At 39.5% G+C, this 26,243-nt stretch overlaps 1 protein-coding gene across 1 annotated transcript; it reads right to left on the minus strand.

The window, feature by feature from the left end:
- Window positions 1–115: 115 nt before the first annotated feature.
- On the minus strand, window positions 116–25,513 carry NELFA (negative elongation factor complex member A). Its single transcript, XM_050896660.1, has 11 exons — window positions 25,226–25,513; window positions 17,487–17,658; window positions 16,134–16,295; window positions 15,100–15,189; window positions 13,225–13,355; window positions 12,974–13,043; window positions 12,031–12,119; window positions 9,590–9,701; window positions 7,036–7,292; window positions 5,986–6,085; window positions 116–4,405 (listed from the first exon to the last, which is right to left on the minus strand). Exons 1-11 carry the CDS (start codon window positions 25,475–25,477, stop codon window positions 4,221–4,223), a joined length of 1,620 nt encoding a protein of 539 aa, XP_050752617.1. The 5' UTR covers window positions 25,478–25,513; the 3' UTR covers window positions 116–4,220.
- Between the last annotated feature and the right edge of the window lie 730 nt (window positions 25,514–26,243).

A 26,243-nucleotide genomic window follows, 5' to 3' on the forward strand; every position in this document is an offset into this window, starting at 1 on the left:
AATGGATACACATTATCATGCAATTTAGCTGTTTGGTCTCAGGCTAGTGGTACTCATCACCAATTCAACTGTTAGTACAATACGCAAGTTGATTATTAAAAAGAGTATCAGTCCATTTCCTTAGAAAATCTAAATTTTTATTATACATACTGTATTACACTGAAAATACGTACCCAAAGACAGAATATTTTGAATTTACAACTGTACAAAAAAACAATAGAAAACATATGGGCTATGCTATAGATGTAACATTTTACAAAATGACAGTTCTCATTAAAGGCACCAGATTCCCAGAGGGCTCTGGCTTAACATTTTTTAGTCTTTTTTTCCAGTCAGATCTTACTATGAAAAGGTGATTCACTCTTAAACTGTATAATGTCAAAGTCTCTTTCATCTAGACAGGTGGTCTGCACTTTGACACAACTTAGTGAGAGAGAAGTGACCAATTTCACACGGAGATGTCAAGCAACCACGAAAGGCTCCTCCCCATTGCATCCAGCATCCTATGGTATTTAACTGAAAGATTAAATGGCAAAGGGACCAGTGAAAATCAAGTTAACCCACAACATACTGGCCCAATACTAGAGTGTTAACCATACTAAGCCTAGACTGTTTTGTATGGAGATAACTACAGAGCACTAGAGTAGGAAAAAAGTGTTCTGTTGAAAAGGAAGATGGAATCTATGATCAGAACTCTTGCTCAGCATTCTCCTTGGGCTCACCTTCTTCATTACACATTTCACTCTTTCTGGTCCTCACAGCAGTCATGAAAGAAAATGGAGCCTAAAGAAACACAGCACTTTGCTATAGGACAAGTTGTTAAAGAAGCCTGGGTATGCATGTATGTGCTCTTTCTCCCCTAAGAATAAAAAGTTTGGGCAGGACAGGGAAAACACAAAGCCACTTTCATTGCTTCTTGCTCCAATATTCCATACTCTAAAAATCAAACAAGCTAATTCATATCATGCCTAGGCTTGCACAGACAGGTGCTTCTTCACATGCAAGGGCAACAGAAGCTGGGACATCCTGCCTTGTGAGATGCACTTCAGAAGTTTGGGCTTGCTATTTCCTAAAACTTCATGCTTGGATATAGGGAAAGAGGAAAGGACACAAACAAAGCTTTAAGAAAACTCTGAATGACTCCTCTAGTCAATTTGTCACTACATCTGCAAGTCATTCTAGAGTCAACAAATGTTTTTGTTTAATCTTACAGCACACATTGAGCCTCGCTGAATAGAATCCAGCTAACATCCAAGTGACTGAATATTCAAGACAAAAAATATCAAGTTCCAGGGCCAGATTTTGTTCTGTATGCAACAATTCCATTATACTGGAATTTAAATGTTGATGTTGCCCTTTCTGAATTGTCTGGCATTATCCCTACTTTTAAGCTACTGGTTCGATGATTTCATTCTCTGAACCAAAGAGCTCCATGTAGTTTTACTTCTTACTGTATCATTTTAACAATGTTGCAAAAACTTCCCTTTCTTTAGGCATTTAAAAAAACCTTCTAGATTCACAGATCAAGTTGAAGTAATGCTCTGGTATTGAGGGTCATAAAGTCACTTTTAAAAATAAATTATTTTTGCAGTGTTAAATTGTCTCATCCTAATGACTTAACGGAATTAAAAATATACTATGCTTCTATTTAAAATTTCAATTTATTGCATATGACTGACTTTAGACAAACAGGCCTGGAGACCAACTTTGTTATGCAGCAAATACAAATAGCAGCATGGTTAAGCTTCCTACACACTACTGCACTCAAATGACTCCACTGCATTCTAGAAGGGCTTCTTGAAGAGGAGAGGGACAGCTGTCTCCATCCTGACAGCACAGGTCTGAAATACAGACTTCTGCGGACTAAGAAAGTTTAGCGAGGGACCCCCATTAATCTCAAGTAAGCCAAAAGAGCCATCACACAGCAGCTCCTGATCACTACTGAATTGCAAAGAGTCTTGCATCAACAATTTACAATGACAGTACATGCCCCTCAAGTCAGCCAATTTTCTAAAAGTTCTTTCTTAAAACTTATATTTGGTACTTGCAGCTTATCTAGCAAGCAGGAACAGTTAAGACAGAAGTATCATACATGTTTACAGAAAACTGGTCATCACAAGAAAACTTTAAAAATCTGAATGCAGACAAGAAAAGGAATGTCACTTTTCTTTAAAACTTTCTTTTAAAAGATGAATACTTTCATACTCTATTGTTAGCCCTTACTGTGTAACATACTGTAATCAAGTAAGTTATAACCATGAAAACGCATTCTACTGAACTCCTAAAAACTAAAACCCACTACTCATCCTCATTTGTCAGGCTGGTTTCTAGCTGTTTGAAGAAAAGTCGCAATCAGAATCACAATCTACATTGCTTCTGAAATGGGGTAATAATGTGGAGGAGAGCCCCCAGTGTGACAGTTATATGCGAGTAACTTTCACACTAATAAATGCACAACACTCCATAATGGTAGCAGGTACCATCAATTAACGTGCTCACTACAGGAGCTAGAACATTCTGTATATTTGCTTAAATAAAATTAAGAAATCTATACTTTTGGTCACATCTTAAAAACACTGTAGAATACAGATTTTCTTATTATTTATACTTGCCCTGTCCTGTTGGATAATTTGTTTGAAAAACTAAAAATAAAATGCAATAAAAATTCCCCAATACAAAAAAGACTCTAGTCAATCATCTAAACGCCTTTGTTAGTATTTAAGTGTACTTATGGGATTTGGTCTGCTTTCTTTTCCAAAAAAAAAAGAAAAAGCCTCATTTTGTCCTAAGAGTTCCACTTTAACATGAACCTCTAGTCAGCCCAAGGTTCCTCCTCAGCACTAACCAACCATTGTGCTACTCATCTTTGTATTTCTTCCTTCTAAGCACCGCTCCCAACCAAGCACAGCTCCACATAAAAAGTACTGGCAGAAACCAGACATTTAATCCAAATCTCCTTCAAATGATGAAACCAAGTCTCCGAAGGATGAATCCTGAACTATGTACACAAGCCCTCTCAATAAATGCAAGATTTGTACTATGAAAGCCAGATTATACCAGTGGTGTGAACACAGTCATAAAGATAAAAATGTGCTTCTACTAGAAGGGGACAAGTATAAGGCACATTTATATGCCAGTATAATTGTGGCCACATTAGTGATTATACTGATATAACTACTGGTAAGAACCACAGCTACATTCATTCAAACTTTTTGGATCAGGGCTTGGCAATCAAACACATTATGACTGCTCAACCAAACATAAATTAACACTGCCTCAAGACAACAAGTCTTCCCAACCATCTATACTCAGATATGTGTCACTCAACCATTTCTAGGGCCATTTTTAAATTAAGCTGCAATTGATTTTGAAATGTAATAGTTTCACTTCCTCCCAGGTAAGTTATGCTGTTCAAAGAGCCCTTGCTATGCAAGAGCCATAGATCAACTTCTACTCTAAGACTTACATGGCAAAGAGCTATCACTTCCAGGCAGTGACAAGCTACCGTTACTTTTTTCTTAATTTTGATGTTTTTTTCTTCAGAAAGTTACAATACTCAGTTTCTCTTGATCTCAAATAATGCCAAATATAGATTAACTCATGCTGGGCATGGACATTGACAATATAGCGAGTTAACAAAGCTGCTCAATCTCATCCTATGACCCAAGCATAAATAAGCTAAACATACAGTGGGTACCATTAGACACTGGACATCTACCACCTGCAATATTTAGTTATACTGCAGCTGAATTACAAAATAATCAAGCACCAACCTGTGGTGCTTTAAATGTCCATTCTTACAATAGAACCCATGTAGTCAAAGAAAATATTTTTACAATAAAGATCTGTGCCCTCGTTTAATGGTAAACCGTGAATGACTGTGCAGTAGTCTTCTCTTCCGGTACTCAGAAGTAAACTGCTCCCATCTGTAATCTTTTAGTTGTGATCTCCTTTTCCAGCATCTTGAACTGTAGGAAAACAAAAACACACAAACAACTTTTCCCCCTAAGATCACCCTTCCCTCTCCCAAGATTAAAAAAAGCAAGTTTGAAACCATCTTCTTCTGTGTTCACTGAGCCCAGTTAGGTTGAAGAGCCACAACTTCTACTCTGGAGGGTAATAAGAAATGTACACATGAATGCCGTTTTGTACAGTTGACATACTCTATGAGCTGGTTGACTCTAAGCTTGATTTGGTCCAGTCTGCTGTTGCTGCATCTCTTAGGAAACATTAGTTATAGGTTTGTACTTCTTGAATCTGGTCCATTCACCAGTAGCATAGTTCATTTCAAAGACCGTATCAACCAACATAGTGGTGCTGCCAGTGCCATCTGCCTTTGGTAAATCTTCTGTATGCTCACTAAGTTTAATTTGGATGATGTCACCTTGCTCTTGGCAAGGATTCTCTGCAAAAACAAGAACAGGAACAAATTATATATTTCAACATTGTATTAGAAAAGGTAAAGAGCACTTGATGGAGATTCTTATCTTACGCTGAAAAAAACCCCCAAAACCCAAACAAACCAACCCCAAAACTGAGCAAGTAATGTTCCTAATACACATAGCCACACAAAGATCTTCCTCCCTCCATACATCACAGACTGAGTTTTAAGGATAACAAAACCAGACCCCAAAAGATGAACCCCAAGGCTAAAGTAACTGGAAGAACAACAGAAGGGGGAGTAAAGCATGCCAGTGTAATTTCTGTCTGCCTCAAGAGTCATAAGAGAAGCTTGTATTTAAATGGGAGTTGGTAAACTTGAACTACCAGAGTTACTTTATTTGGGATACATTTTGTAGTTAAAAGCCTCAACAATTTTCAGCTGTTCTGGAAGCCCAAACAGCTTCACTGAAATCACTCATCCGAGACTCAGTTCCATGCCAGTAGAAGTATTAAATGTTACATTTCAAGGTACTGGAATTGGCACTCAAGAAGCTCAAGAATATCATAGTTGGCAGTTATTTACCCAACCTTCAGAAGGTGCTGACATTACTGACTGAATTCATATTGTTATATACTTATCTATATACGCACATGTGAATATATATAACAAACACATGCACACTTCCAAAATAATTTTACCTTGCATTACAAAAAACTGTCCATGTAGATATTAAAGTACACCCTCCTACTGCCATTTGAAGTAGTATCTAGTACTAAGAGCACCGTCATTAATGCAAGATATACAAAACTTTCTTAAAGCCCAGGGATCATCACAGTAACTCTACCCTGGTCATCTTCAATAATGTATTGCATTAATCCAAATGCATGAGCCACATTTAGGCTCCACCACTCCAGTGATAAGAGCCTTCAAATACCAAATTAGAAACCAGAGCTAGTGCAGATGATAGAGTTCACTTAAGGACTCTTAAGCCCCTTCTCATCTTACATCTGATAATCATCTGGGTAAAACAGCCTTGGTCTATCAAGGCCAATATATCACAGGATCTAGCTATGAGACAGCTTATCTGCCTGTGATTCACAGCACCTGTGGTTACTTAAAGTCTCTGAGACAACAGTTGCTACATTTCTAATGCTAAGGAATTAGCAAAGAGGCTCTCTACTACCCAACCTGTACCTCGACTTGCCACGAAACAACTTACATTCATTGGTCTTCTAGACAGACTACTAGGACCTAACCAGTCTCTTCACTGTTCTAACTGGCTGCCTTGTTTCTCTTCAACCCCTGAGCCATGATATTATATGTGTTCAGTTACATATATATTGTGTTTAGCAGCTGTTCTGACAGACTGTTTGACTTACTGGAAAGAGACCCTAAAGACCCATTTCCAGGTAGTTAGAACTAAAATAGTTAGAACTATAATCCGTAAAACTACATACAGTCCAGGGTAAAGCAAAGAGTCCAGTACATATAGAGCAAAGCTAAAGCAAGAGTCCTGCACTCACATATGGACATTTAGAAATGCTAGGCTGTATTTCAGATTTGGGTATTCAAAAGCAAGCTAAATTAGTCTCAATACGTGCCTCTGGATCCTGCCATGAATCCAAGTATAAGAGCCTTTTCTGGCCTTGTAACTTTGTTTGCAGTCTTGAACATTTCCTGTGCAGCATACATTTGCTCCCTCTGCAACAAATACAATAAATATGAATTCCAGTGGAGAAAACGCTGCCAACAGGTACCATAATACCCACAGACAAGCATAAAATAGGAAGGTGGAAGTTTGTAGACCTACAAGAAGTAAACAAAAAATAGCCTTAACCTCAAGGCTTTCTCTCTTTAATGCTTACACCTAACAGTTACAGCAGTGGCAACTGAATTCTGAAACTGAACAAAAATAACCCACCAGGTTTGCAATAATTTCAGAGGAATTTTTTTTTCTTTAATAAATGAAGTAGAGGTACCGAAAAGAAAGTCACCCAGCTTCTTAAAGTTCAGATCTTGCAAGCCAGGCTTACAGATGTGCTTAGCAAAGTCTTCAAATCAGTTGCATCTTGAATTAGTTACCTGCTTAACTTCAAGCATGCACATGATATACACCAACATACCAGCAATAAGAAGCTTCAGGACACATGTAATTGCTGTTGAGTTTAGTTTCCTCCCCACTCTCAGGCTTTAAAAGATGTGTAATGGGGGGATCAAGAAATAAAGGCTTTCCCCTTAAAATAATCTATCGACATCTGTTCTCCTACCACAGCAATGACAGGATCCTTTTTAGCAGCTTACATTATATGCAATTGGCTGGGCAACAGCTCTGCTGTAAACATGCCTTCCTCCCAAAATTCTTTATAATGAGTAACACAACATTATTTTACATAACAAATAGCAGTAAAGACAGACATCTTACTGTGACATTAACACTGCACAACTAAAAGTGTTGTGATTAACATTAAGACAGCAATACTCAAAGCCACAAAACATTTTCATTATCTTTGGTTATAAAAAAAAGCAGCCTGAACCACTCCATGATCCAAAGGCCAGGAACTGCCAACGTACTAAGTGAGCTCAACAATAAAAATCCACATTTTCCAATCTACATCAAAAGTGGCAGTCAAAAAGAACCTGGTTTTACTTACTGTGAGAGAGAGGCTTTTTTTCGGTGGTGGCTGTTGCTGAGTTTGGGGGGCCACTTGTGGTGCTTGTGCTGCAGGGGAAATGGCAGGAGGTGTGGTAGGTGTTAGGGGTGAGGTAGGTGTAGCTGCAGGTGGATTAGAGTTACTATTGTACATGGGTGTTCTTTGTTTGAATTGTGCAGGAAGAGTTGCAGTAGCATTTGGAGCTGCAGGCTCTTCAGTCTGTCTGTTAGTCTGCAAGGCCTCTCGTGCAGAGCCAGCTGCAAAAACCAATCAGGATAATTAAAAACATTATAATCCACAAACAGGGATTAGCATCACCAATAGCCTTTAAAGAAAACTAAAAATTCTGATTATTCCATTTTAGCACCACAACTCAATATGCCATCTAATATCTATATGAAAAATTGAAGAGCTAATGCTCTTTCCACTCAATTATCTTTAGCAATAATTAGACAACTGAGTGACTAGCTGTCCAATATGGATTACACTATATTTAGCATCAAATTTTATGTTTAATAGATATCAGAATTATTAAATTGAAACTGCTTTATTTACTTTTTAGCTTATATTGCTATAACAACTGTACTCTGATGCTACCAGCATTATTGCTGTACTGTTACGCAGAAGCCAAAACCATAAAAATATTTCATCAGCTTTTACCTAATGTAGCAGCAGCTTCCAAAGGAAATGGTAATTAAGTCTCAGCCAGTAACAAATACTGAAAATACACAAATACTTAAACAGATGACAGAATTAAACGTAATCTTCGCAAATCACTCATTATTTAAAAACTACTAAGAGCATTAAAATCCCACAGTATTGATGAGTCCTAACTCTTATTTCTCAAAGCTGATCCATTCACCTGCACTTCAGGGAGTTACTATTCTGAACCTGGCTGCAGGTGGAGGTTACACACGTGATCAAGTTACTGTGATTTCGTAAGTTACCATCTGTCCAGCAAACAGTAAGTACCCAGTGCACACTCCAGCCAGTTACATTCTTTTGAAGCTCTTAGAGGCACAGCTGCTTAAGCACCTTTCATGAATCTCATGAGGTTTAAAAGCTAACCTATTCGCATTGTGTTCACAGTAGACTAAAAGGCAGATACAGACCAGAGCTACACTGATGCCTTTCAGATCAGATATTACAGAATGAGAGGTCTACCAGCCTCCATCTAGGCACAGACACTACATTGGTTTTAACAATATGGATATTATTCAGTGAGATGTGGAACAGGACAGTGAACACTTGAGAGGACAAGCATTTGTAACAATTAGTTACCCCTTCATTTTGTGCAAATCTCTAAGTTTTATTACTGGCTTCCTCTCATGTCAGAATAACTGACTTGCGTAAAGTAACATGTCTTAATTATGCAACCTCAGATTATACGAGACCAAATCTGTGGATCTTCTGTGTGCATCTTATATCAAGGAAACAGTTTTATATTCCTTGTCCATAAGAAAAGCTAGATACCCCATACTCCAAAAGGAAAAAATGAGTTAGAAAAAATAGAGAACAAAGACAGAGGATTTTAAACTAGGCTTTTCCTGCTGTTAAATACAACGCCAAGGCTCTGGAAAATAATACTAGCTGCTGACAACACTGATGTGCTCTTGGCTGCGTTCCTTGTGGAGATGCCAATTTTCTGCCAGAGAAAGATTTGCATGGACCTTCAGAGAGATTCTGAACTGTTTCAGGGCCAAGTGAAGTGATCAGATTTTGCATATGCATTTTTCTATAGTGACCAACATGCTGCAGCTCACATACATGAACATTACAGTACCAAATCACAACAAGTAAGAGTAAAGATAATGCATTAAACTGAAACATTGGTTCTCCATTAACTACAAGGTTTGGTAATGAATCCCAGTCATGCACATCTGTTGGTGCAAACTGATACATTCCTTTAAGACTTTACATGCAGCAGGGAAGGAAAAGTAAACCAAGTGTGTTAAAATAAAAGGTGTAGAAATAAAGGATTTGCACAAACGCTATTTTTTACTATACACAATTTTCTAGAATTGAAAATAATGTAGCACTTTTCAAAATATGCAGGAGCTCAGCTATTATCTATCAGACTGTTACAAAAAGGTAAAAGGAGAACAGGTGGCTTGATCCCAGCCTGTGCGAAAGCTAGTATGTACTGGCCTCTAGAAACGTATCTGACTCTTGAAAGCAACTGTTTTGTAAGTGCATGCATATGCATGTATGTATGGAGTATATATTCTAGACTTGTGTATTACTGGTGTCTCTTGATAAAAAAAATGCTGGATTTTCTATTACAGAGTAAGAAAAAACCCACCAGTAAATTGCCTTGCTTGCTTGACTAGCAGTCATTTTAAGACTTAAAACCAACAAGAACTTTCTTTATTTAGGTTAAATGACACATCTGGTTACTCCAAACCCAAAGGCTGGGTTCCTGCAATGGACTTTTAGACTGCTAAGGTTAGGTTTCACTAGAGTTGAGGGATAGTAGGTTTGTAAAGAAGAGCTAGACAGCAAAACTGTATAAGTTGGGGGTATTAGGTCCCAAAAGCAAAAAAGTGTTTTCTACCTGGCTGTGTTTCAGAGCTTGGGATATACGAGGAAGACGGCACCACACTGGGGGTAGCAGGTAAATAACTTGTAGAAGGTAGTGCAGGCTCATTGTTCAATGAGCCAAGTTTCTGTAAAACAGAAAAGGAAGTGTTATAGCCATACTGCATATATTCATGTGCTGTTTCTGCATTTTAAATACATTTTCAACATTAGTTCTGCTACGATATTCCTTTTGGGAACTTAATTATGGACTCCTCTGTTAGGGCAAGTTTGCCCTTTCAACCCTAACTCCCTATACAAGCTTCAGACATTAGAATTACCCTAGGAGAGAAAAAGCAGCTTTTATTTCCTCTAATTCAGATCAAAGTTGCTTCCGAAGGCACAGTCTGAGCCAGGAAAAAATACTATTACAGAGAAAGTACTTCTGCAAAGAGAGTCAAGCTGCTGTTCCTTTGTCCCATTCCTCAGCTGGTCATGTGGAGACCACATGGTGAAATCTGTGCACATGGTACTCTCTGAAGAATTACCCTATAGAAATAAGGATCTTCTGCCTGAGCAAAGATGCTCTTCACTATTAGCAAGCAGAAACCTGTGTTCATCCATGGGCAAAAGGCCTACTAAAATATCACCCAGGAGAATGCAAAGGCCGCTGGGACATAAGCAAGCAGAAGGCAGCAGTAAAAACACAGGTAAAACCCTGTTTGCACTGAAACAGGCAGTCAACACCAACATGACAGATGTCATCTAGGATCAAGCCAAAGAAAATGCCACATTTTGTACTTAGCTATACATGATATTGCACACACAGCATAAAGACAACAGCATGGTATCTCTATGAAGATCTTCGCTTTAGTCCAATCCAGCCTTATAAACATAAGGGGTTGACAGAGGAAAGAAGTTTTGGGGGAATAAGTCTAGCAGACAAATCATTTAAGGTAGCCTTACTAGACCAAAGAAAGATGGTTATTCTGTAAAATGTGGAGCTTGCCAAAAAAGATACTTTTAGCATTCTTCAGAAAGACAGGCAATGACCTTCACTCCTGACACAGACCTACCAGTATCTGCCTATATGTTGTTTTTGGCATGTGTGCCATAGATTGCTACCCCCATAACCATGGGACCAATGCTGCATGTGCTTACCATTAGGCTCTGGAGGAAAAAAAATGCCTGGCTCACCAACCAAACCAATGTCTTTTAAATAGAGTGTTCTCCAAAGGCAAGTGTTGCATGTCAACACATGGACTTAAAGAGGCAGAGGTAATCATGACCACTTTAAATTTGGAAGAAAAGACACTTAAGATTTGAGATGGATTTCTATCATCCCGAGAGGCTTGCAAACACTGGGTGCAGCAGCCTCAAATTATCTATTAGTATCTAACAAACCCAGTTGTCCAAGTTGAATCCAGGCCAAGGCTTGCTGGAATAGAACAGAGTTTCTAACTCAGAAGTAGGGGGAGGACCTAACATTCTTGTAAAAGCTATGTCCTGACTAAGAAAACACAGCTGCATCAGTTTTTCCAATGCACCATATCAGAAAGAATAGGAAAAAACCCTACACACAACTCCTCCCCCCACCTCCCACCCCCCTGACTGAACTACCTCTAGCAACAGGTTAGCTTTTTCAGTAGATCCCAAACAACTTTTGGATTAGGAAAAAAAAAAAAAAGAGACTGTTAACAGAAGGAGCGGCCACCTCTGAACTTTATGGGTTTTAAGAAGCACAAATTTATAAGCCATAGGTAATTTCAACAGAGATCAATTCCACTGTATTTCTCCTCCTTTTTCAGTAGTAATGGGACTGGCTAAACCTAGTTACAAGACAGGTTTAGAGACCTCAGAAAAAGCTGCCTTCCAGATTAAGCATCAATTCTCAAAGACTACAAACTAAAAAAGGAGAAAAGAACCACAGAAGGGTAACTAGTGTGTAGGTTCTTTTCTCAAGCCAGAAGACAGATGAGTTGTAAAGACTTCTTTCTCACTTGGCTGCTTATATTCAGCTATCCCTCCTGGGCATAGGTGAGTGACAAGTGCTCCTCATTGAGACTTCTGTGGACACTATTCCACTAGGGTCACAAAGGATGCACAGGCAGAGTGAAACCTGCAGGAACTCCTGAAAATGATTCTACCTCTCTAGGGTCAGAGAGCCCTCCTATCCCTTTCATCTCTGACAGAAGACTACAGTCCTCAGTTACAGAAATGCCATACCCCATCACAAACTTAAAACAGCAAAAAGAAAACAATAAAAAACTTTACCTTCATCCTGCTTTTAATTTTTTATCTAGTTTGGTGAAAATATAATGGAACTTTGAAATAATTATGTAAAGATTTTTACATTAAGAGGCATGTTTCAACAAATTAGTAAAATATCATTACAGTGTTTAAGTGTTTTAGAATAACATGCATCATGGTTTCTTTTTTTTTGTTTGGTTTGTTTGTTTTGGTTTTGTTTGGTTTTACCTGTGTAGACACAAGGCCAGCAGCATAATCTGGGGTAGCATTTTCTACTACTGTTTCTTCTTTGGCTTGCTTTTCCACAACTTCTGTATCTATTGCATAAAAATAGAAGTCAGTTCAAGGAAGTTTTCTAAAATATTGGATTAGATATACTTTTTTAAACAAAGATACAAAAATGCACTTCTCAGTCTGCTAAAACATGCTTAAAGAGGTACATGCTGAAAGGCTGGTAGATACAGTATAATCAACCCAATTACGAACTGAACCACAATGTATATCCATCAAGATACAGTAACTGAGTAATTAAGCAGAACTGGCTAATTTTGTGATATTAGAAAGCATCAAAACCCAAGCAAAAATTTAATTACAATTATGATTTTGTTCTGAGATGGTACTCTTTTTTGGTGACAAATACAAAAAGGCTGTTTTGGGGCAAATATGCTGCCTAGTGTATCTTCCTGATATGGTTAAGTAGAGCACTGCACTGTCACTTGACTTAAGAGCAGTATATCAGGTGTTATTCACTTGTTAGGATCTCTCAGCCAGAGTTCTGGAGAGTGCTATAAATTTTTTCAACATTACTTTCAACTAATTTACTTGGCCACACAGCCAGTAGAAATAAGGATACCAAAATATCTCAGAACAATTCCAGTACTGAAGCCACTCACACACTGATGTGCTGCCCAAAGCACAAATGACTGGTTCAATCCTTTCATGCAACTGAGTCAAGTTATTACCTAGGCACACGGCAATATGATTAGGAGCATTGGAAAAAAAAAGTGAAAATCCTCCCTCAAAGCATTTTTGGTTTGGTTTTTTTTTTCCCCCCTTTTTTAAAGTTCAGCTGAAGATAAGTTTTAACAAATGAAGAACAAAATGGTACTACAAATCTAGATCCTATTTGCAGGTATATTAATAGTCTTTGTAAGTAGCATGCTATACCAACCTAATGTCTTTCTTCTTCTCTTTGCTTCACGGCCAGCACCTACCATATCCAGCTCAGAGATATCTAGAAGCTGAAAAGAAAGACCATAGAGAACTTAATAACCATTGTTAAATTTATGTAGTTGATCTCTAAATATCGTCCTTAATTTTTCCTCTAATATATTCATACTTGACTCAAAATAGCATCAGAAATTCACTTTAGATCAGGGAAGAGAACTGAGTAGGAAAGCAAGAGACTAAGAGTGCACCTACCTTTACTCCTCTTTCTTTGCGCAAAGGTGTTCTTGAAGGAGGAATAGGAGTTCTGTTTCCAGAAGGACTAAATACACTAGGTGCTGAAGTACTCCTGAACGGAGCTTGTTTTGGTATTCCTTTGAGTGGTGCTTAGGGAAGATCAAAAAAGGCAACAATTGTAATATATGTTTAATTAGTTACGAAAAACAATGATGAGTTGTTCTTCAGCTTTTCCCCTTCTTAATGCACACACCCCCTCCTCTAACTTCAAATGTTTATAACGTGTAACTGTCTATAATATACTACATGTCCCTCAAAGGTCAGACTAGGTTTTATCCTTCAAACAATTGAAACAAATAAACTTTGAACACATAAAAAGGTATTGGGCATGAATGTTCTGAATCCAATTATTGCCAAAGTTGCTCTTTGAATTTTAAGATTAGTTACTTGGTAAAACTGTATTTAATCAAAGATTCTTAGCCAAGCTTCTGCAGGGCTAAGGGCTCATAATCTACTGGAAAGGTAAATTACTGCTTCACACAGGGGTTTGAAATTCTGGAGCTGCTATTTGCAGAAGGAAGAGGATCCAATTTGGGTCTATATTGCAAACTGAAAACTTGCTGTCCCAATACTCCGTAGAAACTGCTACACCTATAAGAAGCTGTTTCCCCGCAACTTTACACTGTTACCCTTCTACCTCATGCTTAACGCAAGCGCCAAAGACAGCATTCTTTCATCAACTGCTAAAAAATTAGGGACTCATATACATTATCTATCAGGTCTTGGAGCCTCCTGACAATCTCATCATACCCTACAATTTGAAGATAAACTCAGAATTTTAGTTTGAGGTTAGATATTCTGCATCCCTCTGTATGTTGTACTGAAAACCTTTTCACCATAGGACAATCCTCTCTGACCAATATGAGTAAGTTTCAGCAGAGTAAACCCCAGCTGGTCCTATAACTCATATTTCTAGAGACCACCTGGCTCTAAAGGCCAAGTCTAAAAGTTAGCTTTATTAGTTCAACAGCTAAAAAAGAATGCCAAGAAGAACTAATGGTCAATTTCTATACTGGGACAATTTTTAGTTCAAATTACAACTATACTTTTTGCATTTCCTGCATGAACATCTGGCCAAACTTCAGTGCTCAAAACCACGTTTAATAGCATCAACACAAAGTACGTCATAGCTTCTAGCCACCACACCAAGAAATCACTCAAGTTTTACACCTCAGCATCATATTGGTGCTCAGAAAAGTTATACCCGTGCAGTGATTTAAAGTATGTAACTAATTTTGAACCCTCCTCTTGCTCCTAGTCAAAAACTTAGCTGTAAAATTGAAGCAGTTCAGGGACTTCAAACAGCTGAAATCTATTAATGTAAAGTTGAAGAATGATTATACATCATTGTCATGTCCATTAAATAGAAGCCACTGCACAGCCTTGGCTGCAGAGAGCACACTGTCCCCTCTTCTTTCTCCACACAGAATTGTACAAATACACGATAGTTTCGGTCTACTTCACAGCATTTCAAAGAGCACAGCAGATTACTGTGATCCACTCTGCTCCCTTTTGGAGCAACACAGCTTAGTCAGGAGTTATTCCTGGAGTGATGCAAATTAAACTCTTACCAAAGTTTATAGGCATGATCTAGCTGCGTACATTTTAGAAGCATGGCAAATACTTGCCATTTAAGAAAAACCCCACACTCTTGTTCTTTCTGACAAGACATGTCAGAAATATTTAAATATCAGGAGAGAAGGAGGCAGAAAGGGAGAAATCCTTTGCTTCAAAAAGAATTAAGTTTTTGTAAAAACTAGACAGTAATTTTATTCTTCATCAAGGCTATTTTATCAGATTTTCTTTCTGGGAAGTGATGAAAGTGAGCCATACTTGTCGTATCTATCTTTTTGACCAGTCCCCTGCCTTTGGCATGGAAAGGCACTCCTGCAGTCTTCTTGAGCTGTTGTGCAGTTTCTGTTGCTAAAAAGAAAAAGGGCTTTAGTTATTAAAGAATCTGTGCTGGAAAAATACAATACATTGCTTCTTATATAAAATGTTATTAACTAATACATAAAAAGATGGGAATAGCAACAAAGAAATAATTATATTTTAATTAAAATCCAGGTCATTTATGTGAGGTAAACACTGTATTTGGAGAACATGTAAAATCAAGTGACTATGCAACTGACAAGATGGTCTAAACTAAAAGAAATTATCAGAGTAGACAATTTACTACAGATCAAGATTGAAGTAATTAAAGAAAGTTCTATATAACGTCATAAAAAGTTACAAATCTTGTATTTAACCAGACCAACTACTCAAGTCACATGCAAGAAAGAAGCAAGCTGCTGCAACAGAACAGCAGGTACAGTAAGCTATTTTAAGATCACTTAGTTCAAGCAGCTACCAATACATATATGTACACATATGCTGCCTTTTGTTAGTGAAAACCCTCTTCGCTTTCACACCCTATATAGCCATACTGAACAAAAGCAAGCATTAATTAGCAGCTCTTGCTCCCTGTTGCAAAAACATATGGCAAAATAAAACTAGGTTCTCATTTCAGGTTTGTTTCAGGAGCTTTAATGAAAGCTGTCCCTCACAAGTCTTCATAACTGACTGTTAAAATATACCCACGAGAGAATATATCTGTGCTTTAAAAAGCTACAGCTTTTTGTATGCCTTGAAATCTGAACAGCATTCAAATAAAGATTAGCACTTTAACATAATCATGGCTGGAATGACTTGCACCTGCTCTTCCACACATATCAGTCTATCAAAGGAAAAAAAATCAGCCAGCAAAGCTCTTATAACAGAAAATATTAATGTATATCCCCATACTGGAGAATAAGACTGAATATAAGTTTTTCTTTCACCATTTAATTTGTTACTCAATCTTATCAACTAGCTGTAACACTACTTACACTTCTGCAAGAGTTCAGCTCTGAGAGTGGCACTTTTAGGTTTCCTTTTCAGCTGGAAGTGTTTCACTGGGGGAGTAAGTGGCCCAGCTAGTGTTGTCAAGGCATTTTTGTTTAAGTATTGGCATTCCAACGGCAACATAGCTGAAGTTTCACATTCACTTACTGCATAAAGAGTTAACACAGTACACATGGGTATTAGTACCTCTTTGATAGCTAATTACAAAACATTTTATAACTAGACTGTACAGGTGTTTTTAAATCTTAGATTACTTGCTTAAACACCAAGAGTAATTTAGTTCTAATTATTACACAGTATATAACCAGTTGTTAGGATGTTTGGGTTTTACATTAGTTTCATAAGAGCCTCCATGCTAATTATACCTAGTCAAATTATAGGAATCTCAAAAAGATGCTACTATGGTCAGAGTAAAAGAAGATAAAAATGATTGAATTCTCAGATTCCTTAAAATTACTCATAAAAAGGAAACTACTAAAAGTCCAAAGCAAAAGTGTGAACAGACAAATGATCATTTGTTTATAGTGAGAAAACAAAATGCTTCCACCTCCAAGTCATTTCATTATTGCTCTCCTGCAATCCTAACTCCAAGACCATGTCTGTCCGTTGATGCCCGAGGGCTTTCTTCTAGGCAATGTGCTAAATCAAACCCACTGAAGTAGGAGTAGCTTTGCATCACCATTTACTACACTGTTTGAAGCAGCAACTGTGCAAGTGCCTGAGCCAATATTTTCAGCTGTTAGGCAATCCATAGCTAGTCAGTCATCAGCAGCATAACTCTTCTTGTGATCAGTCTCCCCCATAGCACCTATCACTTGTTGCCTGGAGGAGGACTTCCAGCAGAGATGCACCCCACCTGCCCAATACAACAGTGGTGCTTCCACACACACGAGCCTGTTCACACAAGCACTGCAGAAACAGAGCCTTACTGTCATCTTTGGTACTACCACATACGAGACAGAGCAATATATGAAAAACCTTAACCTACTAAGCTGCAGTAAGTCAGTTATTACCTATCAGTGCACATACAGCCTGTCTATGACATTCATGAATCCACGTTAACTTGTGCATTGCCCTTCACAAACACTCAGGGTAATACCTGACATGTAAGTTCTGATGATGTGTGAAAAGATAACTTAAGAAGTTACCATTCCTCAAATATCACAGTTCCCAGTCCAGTAACATGCCAGGTCATGAACTGTGGCAGTTAAGAGACAAGACATACTGCTTGTCCTGATACCATACTGTTAAGATAGCAAGACTGCCTGTGAAACGACAGGTTATTTCTGAAAAAAGGCATCATATTTCTGTAATTTTCACCAACAGAAAAGGCTTACCTTTTTCTCTAAGCTCTCCTAAAATATCTTGAACATTGGGATTCTGTTCTTCAAGATCAAGGTTAAGGGAGCCAGTATCTGGAAAGGATTTTAAAATATCAGCTACCATTAAGACCCAGGGGTCTGAATCCAAGGTAGCGAGCTGGATAATTTCAGTCAGTGCCCCTTTCATCTAACAAAAAAAGAAAAAGAAAATCAGCCAATTGGAAACAGTTTTAAACAGGTTATAGTTGGATTTTTTTTTTTATTTAAAAAAGACACTAGCATAAACATGCACAATGTTTTACTGCTGGGGAAGGGAAGAGGGAGACTGCTTCAACACAGTTATACATTAACTCTAGAACTAAATAAAGAATGAACCAAGATAATTTTTTTTTAATATTGCTTTCGGTCAATCTAACTCAAGTTTATTTTGAGCTTTTGGCAGCTGGAAGCTTTGTTTAGCACTGAACATTTTTACTAAAAGCAACAGGCCAGATTCTTGCATTACTTTCTACACTTATACTCCCAATATACCCACATCTTGTATTCGGTGATAAGAATATGCAAAGAGAATACAAGTTATTTAGAACAGGCATCTAAATGGAGACGTGCCCCTTTCTGGGCTACAGAATAATTAAGCAGACAGACCATATCTGCATCATATGAACATAAACTAAGTTCTCAAAATTCTACTTAAGCTTAGGCAAAAAGAATGTGTTTCATGCTAATCAAAACTGCATTGTTTGACAAAAACTACGTATTACAGAAGTAGACCCAGCCCTCTAATATGCTACAAGTAACAAGATTTTCCATCTACCCAAAGTTTCTATAGTCAGAAAAAAGTTATTTTTCTTTAAGCACCTATCTTGAAAAAGGTGAAATAATGCATAAGGATTAATAAAAAAAATTTATTGTCACAGTAATTTTTTTTAATTACTGATCAACATGTCTGTTGGCACTATGAAATGAAATAAAAATCACGGTGACTAGTCAGGGGTTTACACAGTGAATCTCTTAAATGAGTTGGTTTACTTCATTCACAGGTAAGCTTAAACACCCCCCCTCAATAGACACTGAACACTTGCTTTTTTTTCCTAAGTAAACTTTCATGTAAGCATTAAAGCATTAGCTTCACAGAACTAAGATGTTTGAGATGTACTATGCATCTATCAAGCCACAAAACATAACAGTAAAATTACGTAAAGTATTTGGACATACTCTATCGGTATGGTATTAACATTGAAGAATTTACAAGTATAAGGAAATACTTGAATTTTGATTTTTCACAACACATTGTGGCACATATAGCTTCATTACAGTCTACGTATTTCTGAACACAGGGAGACAAGCAAGAGATTCATCTTCACCTTCATGCTGCATTTCTTTCCCTTTATTTAGAACCAGCCTTTTCTTATATGAAAAAGTTTAATAAAATAAGCTTACTCTACCCATGCAACTCTAAGAAATAAAAGTTAAATTTCTGCTCTCCATTTTTTCCCCCCAAGCACTTTTAAAGCTCAGAGGCAGACAAACATTGACATTTCTCAATTCCTTTCACCCATACAATGTTATTGCCCTCTCATTTTAGAAAGGTTTACAAGTGTACTGTAGGGGCAGTTTGTCCTTTACCCCTTGCATGTTTTAGCACTCATATTAATGTACTTGTGAAACGAACCAGATCAGTTCATCTGACTGAAAACTAGCATCTCTGTATAGCTTTAAGCTTGACCAGCCCCTTGGTATGGCTGACTAGAGTCACACAAACACTAGAACCACAAAAAGAGTGGAGCAGAAAGGAGACACTACAACAGTCAGTTACCATCTTCAGCAGCACTATCGATTTGCTTTGGATTAAACTGACCACATAACCATGACCACACACTGTTTAACATGTTGTCAAATTTAACCAACACTTACCCAATGGAGACAATCAATTTCTAAGGTTCTAGTCTTTGTTGTCCTCCATTGCTCGTTTCTTTCTCAGTAAACATAAAAAACCCACCTAGACTCCACACAGACTTGTCAATCTCTATTCTAACCCTAACCTGCTCATCAGAAGTCACTTCTGCTACTGTGAATAAGGACAAATGTGAATACTATCGAAACAAAGTCCTTTATTTTCCTATCTATCCTATAGGAATTACAGTACTGATTTACGCAAAACACCTGAAAATTTAAAACATGCCATGAAAGCTGATGAAGCTATGGTTTATTTATAGCTCTTTTACAAGCTTTTATCTGGACACCACTAATGCAGGTAAGTGTATAAAATGTAACTTCCTCCATCAAAGCAAACTCAGGCAATAGTTGGAGGAAGGATGCCTCCTGTATCCTCCCAATTTACCCTTCAGATCTGCTCCACAAAACTCCTATTTGTACCAAAAATTCACAGAGCTACATGCCTATAGTATGCATGTTCCTATGAAGCTCTTTTCTGGGCACGTTACATCCACACTGCTCTCAGGGCAGCTAAAGTTCAGGCAACCTACTTATGGCACAACCCACCGCTTCACATAACTTTGGTTCCTTCAGGAAAGGAACCCAGAAACAACTTGTTTGCCTAGCACTGGGCAAATAACATTATCACAAGGCCTCATGGCAGAAAGAACAGTTACTGTCACACACAGGGAAGCGAAGCACACTAACATGTACTGTGAGCTAACCAGAGACCTTGTCTGAATATGGGTTTGCATTTAACAAGCCTGGATTTGAGTTTTGACTCAGGTTTGTCTTCAAATGGCAATTTAAATATATGTTCCCAGTTCGCTGTTGAACTGGCAGCTGAAAAAAAAGGTTTCATTTGTGGTTTGAGAATGCATGAAATGCAACTCAAAATAACAGAGAATCCTACGTACAGTTTTTCTGTTATTTTACAGAGTGCAGCCATAATCCTAAACTCTTAAATGTATAAGATTGCAACACTGGGTCAGTAAGAGTCCCATCAGCTCCAACTAGCACCTTGTTAAGCATGAATGTCAAGATCTGATGCAACATGTTCTGGCATTTCTCTCATCTAAAACTTAAGGATCTTAAGTATTTCTCTCAGCCTGCTGGCACACAAAAAAAGCATAGGGCACGACTAGAAACATCTAACAAGAAAGGATCAGGCAGGATGGAAAAAGTCTGGGAACAGAGACAAAGGGAGATTAATAATGGCTGTGCAGGAAGAATACACAAACAGAACCGTGGGAAGGGGTAAAAAAGGAAATGTTACTAGAGACACGCAAAGTGATAGCTCCAAGATGACTTCTTGCAAAGAATTCCCATTCATTTGCTTTATTAATTTAAACATAGTATAATATATGTGACTATACCTTTAGACAATTGCATCAACAGTTGGCTAATAAACCTAATCAAGTTTTAATCTTTCAGGGGCCATAGAGAAGGTGATATTTAATCAGTACCTGTATTATTATAGACCATTTTCATTAAGCTAAAAGCACTGATTAAAAGTACAGTATTAGTATTTACACAATACAAAACTAGGATGGATCAAATATCACTATTGGATATGTTTTGTATTTTAATCATGAAAAAAGTAGAAGTGGCCAAGAGTAATATTAGATTAAAATATACCATATTACATCACAGAAAAATTAAGAACAATAAATGCAGGCCAGAAAGATGCATAGCAGCCTGCCTGTTCTGAACCCAGAGGGAAAGGCAAGTGTCACGTGCCCTCTTATTCCTTTGCACTAGTACTCCACAATTCTCACGTGCATGAATAGAGCACTCCTGATTCACATAAGCAAGCAAGAAGAAACAACATTGACTTTTGCTGTCTTGCAGCTACTGTAGGGCAGGCCACTGCCAGGATAGGCAGCGTCTTCCTCTCAAGATAATTCAGAGAGCACAGAAGCACACAGTCCTCATTCCAGACTTGGTTGTAACATCACAGTCTAACCCTGAACAAATAAATTAAATGTCGGCACAAAAAGAAAACTTGCGCTTGCCATTGTGAATCAGGGTAACAAGAATATAATATACAAAATAAACAGAAGTAACTGTTCTGCCAAATTCACAACTGAAACTCTGGTCAGCACTACACTGAGCTTTAGGAATCATTTCAAATAAGCACGATTATCTAGGAAAAAATTAGCAGATGAAAAGCTGGGAGGCAGGGAGATTCAAGAGTTAGCAAGTTCTGCCCAGAGAATTACAGCAGGAAAGGATATTTTTCATAACTGCCTACAAAACACACTTAACTTAAAATGAAAATGGAAGCCAATTATTCTTATTAGTCAGTGGGAACGAGCAAGCAGTAATGAGGTTCACAGCATGATAAAAAATTAGGTTCATTACCTATCCCACAGGAGTATTATGAGGATTAAGTCACTTATATCTATACAATATTCGGAGTGTTGAATGAAAACATGAAAATTGAAGGATATTACATTTGAGGAGAAAAAACCCATTTAAGTAAAGGACTGAGTTTTCAAGAGAGTTCATTGAAGATTCACTTGTCTAGACTGAAGCTTTCACAGAGATTTAGAAAGGACCAGCAGCCAATTAAACCCCTTCTAAACCAAATACCACCAGCTTTTCTTGATTCCCACATAACTTTTTACTCAGATGTCCGCTCTCAAACAGTTTCCATGTTATTCTATGCCTCAGTGAAAATGGTATTATACAGAAAACAGGAAAAAAAACATTTTGAAGAGAAAATAACTAAGTCCAGTCTGTTATCTAGAAAGGGGAACATCACTTAACATGTTACATATCAAAGCAGTAACATATCCTGCACCCACTATCGAGATTCCCAAAGCTCTACAAAGCTGATAAATAGTATTGGAAAATACAGTGTAAGTTTCCAAATGCCAGCTCAGTGCTTCTCACACATTATCAATACAGACTGGCACATGGCATGGAAAACACATATATGACATTTCAAAGAAACTAATGAAGTACTTTCACAGTTAAGTTTAATCATTTTCAGATACGGGAGTGATTTCCAAATGATGAATTTTACTTCCAGGCAGTTACAGGTATCCTATACTGGTGTATTTCTGCTAGAAAAAATACACCATGTTCAGCACTCCACAATACACTGAGCAGAGAATACTGTAGAGAACTACACAGCACAGTGCAGATATATACATACATGTTTGTGTTCAGTTCAGAAATATATATATTCATTCATGCTGAATGAAGTATATGAACCCATGTACTGATACATATGGGTATCATATGTAAGATACCCAATACCAGTTGAAATATCCAAAATCTTGACAGTAAGTTACATAACAAATTTTCACAAATACAATCCATTTTAGCAAACTCACCACAAATGATGAGTATCTGATAAGACAACATTCCTTTCTGTCAGCAGTTTGGTTACAGCAGCTATTTTTACTATTTATAGAAAGAAGTCTATAATGATAATAGCAGACCTACTAGCAATGTTAAAGGTTTCTGCCTCATGAGTGTTTCATTTTTAACCATTTTTTTTAAGCCCTTCCTCTCAGTTAAAAAAAAATATCGCTTGTCCCTGAAATAATTAAAATGTCACAGGTACTTTGCAAAGGACTGAAAATATGCTAAATCCCTAGCTCTCGATCAAGTGTGCTCCGTTTACAATGAAAGATTAAGTTTACGATTGAATTCACAAACTGCCAAAGAAGTGAAAAATCCCACAATATTTTTTGTTAAAGCAGTAATGAGCTTTCTATTTGGAACACAACTGATCACTTTAACAATACACTAAAAGGCACAGCAACTGACTTGCTCTTCTTTACATACACTTTATATCCATAGCTAACAAAAGCACAGATCAAGTAAAGTCACTGGCTACCATCTTCCTCAGAATCAGTTTAAAAAGTTCTTCTACCCACCCAGTGAACACTCTTGCAGCATTTCAACAAATTATTTCAGCTGGCTTGAATTCTGCTCCCTCAAAGAGTTGGCAGGAGTGTTATTTATGAAGGTCCCTAAGCTTTTTTAAGCTCTTTTCTCATTGATCTAAAAACATCACTAATTTGTTAGCTTTTTCTAAACATTGCAATACTCATTTCTTCCAGGCTACTTGGATTTTCACACTACTTCAAAAGAATTTTGCATACTCAGAGTTCACATGAGCTTATGCATAGCTCCCCATCCCCCGTTCTGGCCTTAGTTGTTTGTCCAACACACAACTGCATTTGTCACACACAAGACAGCTTGTGCACTGGACAGGCACTAAACATGAATATCATGTTTTAAAAATTAGAATAAACATGCTGAACAAGAATTATTTTATTTTTTTTAAAGTGACACCAATTACATGTAACAGTGAACAATCATACAGATGCACGTGGCAAGGCAGACACTAAACTACTGCTTAAACATGATGCTTGTACATTTTCAGCTTAGAAGAACATGGAAGCTGAGCATACAATAATCCAAGTTACATACTGTCTCCCCACACCCTGCCTAGTATATATGTATATTAAGCCTAAGCAGCAGCTGTGTCCTAGCCAAGAGACTGGCACAAGCACAGCTGAGGATACTCTACACAAGAAGGTGAGGATTAACTACACACCACCTCCATGATTGTTACCAGGAACCAATACCATACATGGTAGAAGTAGGAAAGGCATTCCTCGAACCTGGCTGAAGAAACTTCAATGTTTCCCAACCATTCTCCAACTATTGTCCCAAACATCAGCAGCTGCCTACTGGTAAGAATAAGCCAGCTGCAGATGAGGTATGGTCCAGAGCCAAGTGAATAAGCTTGCAGAGCCACCTCAGACTCGAGCCAGCCAGCTTATTAGCTAGGGTATGACAGTAAAGGAAAGCACCAGCTGTTCCCAGAAAGGTAAAGAGAATAAAAAAAAAAAGCATGGCAATTTTCCTCAAGCAAGACCTGACTGCAAGAAGGTGGGAAAAAGCACTGTTCAGTGCAGACCCCAGATCTTCCATTCCCAAAGTTTCAGCACTTGCTGCTGTCCTTCCTAAAGCTGAGATGTTCGACTTGGGACACCTACACAGCTGCCAGCATTAAGGAAGGAGAGTGAAGGAAGCCTAGCACACACAACTGTTCCTAAACAATCCTGCCTCTCTGTCCTAATCCTAGAACAACCACTGCCTCAGAAAAGCCGTCTTCCCCAAAGGCACTCTGTATCAACTTTGATACAACTGTATCAAAACACAGCCCTACAACTACGAGTCCATGTGGAGGTGCAAGATGGGTTTCAGGTCAAAACTGCTTTCAAAAGACTAGTGCCAACCAGAGATTCCCCAAAGAGCAGGAGGAGGAAGAGCAGCAGCAAAGCTTCCACTCCACTCGCTCCCTTATCACAGGGAATCTGAGTGCTTTTCCTCACACCAAGGACCCACTCCTCAGAGCTGGGCCTCAACGGACCTCTCTGCCAGCCGAGACCTTCTTCCTCTCCCTCCCCGTCCAAAACAGGCTGCAGGGGAGAAGCGGGGATGTCTGTGGGGACCAGCCTCACTATACACCCCGCGCCGAGTGCGGGCGGGCACCTGCCCTTGAGGAGCAGCCGCTGCTCGGCTTCCCCCCCGTGCGGGCTGCCGCGGGCAGCTGCCCGCTCCAACCGCCCGCCGCGCGGGAGGGGGCAGCGCGAGGCCGCCTGAGGCGGCACGGCGCCTCGCTGCGGGGTCTCCCCTCCCCACAGACTCCATGTGAAAAGAAAAGGGCGGGCGGGGGCGGTGGTGCTGGCGCTGCCCCCCCTTCTCCCCTCACGCCATCTCCCCCTCACACACACACACGCACCCCGCTTCGGTGAAGCTTCCCGCCCAACCTCCTGCCCAGCTCTCACCTCATCCACCGCCCGACGGGGCAGGTGCAGCATCCCCAGGAGCAGCTTGAGCTTGACGGCCGAGGAGAGGCCGTGGAAACAGAGGCGGATGTTGTCGATCACCGAAGCCGTGAGCAGCGAGGCAATGCTCGGCGGCGCCCACAGCTCGTCTGTGGAGCCCAGTTTGTTGTGCAGCCACAGGCCAGTGTCGCTCTCCCGCATCGACGCCATCTTGGGAGCGGGGCGAAAAAAAAGGGCATTCTCCACGGGCATTTTATGAAGACACCTAAAGGGAGGAAGGGAGGGGATGAGGACCCCTGCGGGTCGCCGTCTTGTTCGTAAGCCAAAATGGCGGCGCCCTATGAGGTTGCGCTAGGGAAGGCGGAGATTCCGCCGTAACCTAAAATGGCGGCGCCCAAACGGCGAAAAATAATGAGGCGCCTCTCATCTCCCGTTCAGATGCAAAATGGCGCCCGCCACAGCTTTTCTTCCGTATTGCAAGATGGCGCTGCCTCACCGCGGAGAAGCTTCTCTGTCAGTCCCGACTTGTTGTTCCTCACAGTTCACCTTAACCTTTCCGGGGCTCTCCTCGGCGGAAAAGGGCCGAGAACTAAGAGCGGGGTGCCGGGCCACCGCGGGGCCGGGTGGCTCAGCTCGGAGGCAGGCCGGAGCCCGCCCCTCCCCCCCGAGGACGCTGGCCTCCCCCGGCCGGCAGCTCCCGCCTTCCCCTTCCTGCCTCGGCGCGCCCAGCGCCTGCCGCTGAAGGCGGGAGAAGGGCTGAGGGCCTCGCTGCCAGCCCGCCCTTCCTCCCCGGGGCTGGGACGGCCCCTGGGCCTCCGGAGACACCGTTTGGTAGAGCACCACGTCTCCTTTCCTCACAGCCCCCACGTTCCCGAAGGGGCGGGTAACCCGGTCCTTCAGCAGCGCCCGCTCGGGCACAACAGGCCCCTACCAGCACCTCTTTATGCTCTCTCTCTGGTCGGCCTACGTTGAAAAGGCAGTCCGTTTTCCCCACCCAGCGCCATGGGGAGCTTATTAG

The sequence above is a fragment of the Gymnogyps californianus genome, chromosome 4 (assembly GCF_018139145.2).
Source record: "Gymnogyps californianus isolate 813 chromosome 4, ASM1813914v2, whole genome shotgun sequence".
Lineage (NCBI taxonomy): Eukaryota > Metazoa > Chordata > Aves > Accipitriformes > Cathartidae > Gymnogyps > Gymnogyps californianus.

What these genes read in the sequence shown, in the direction of transcription:
- NELFA (XM_050896660.1), bottom strand. Translation starts at nt 25,477, where the DNA reads ATGCCCGTGGAGAATGCCCTTTTTTTTCGCCCCGCTCCCAAGATGGCG. An exon ending in CAAAAAGATAGATACGACAA is followed by an intron (nt 13,356 to 15,099) that starts GTATGGCTCACT and finishes ATCTTCCCTAAG; the next exon opens with CACCACTCAAAGGAATACCA. An exon ending in GCAAAGAAAGAGGAGTAAAG is followed by an intron (nt 13,044 to 13,224) that starts GTAGGTGCACTC and finishes CTTTCTTTTCAG; the next exon opens with CTTCTAGATATCTCTGAGCT.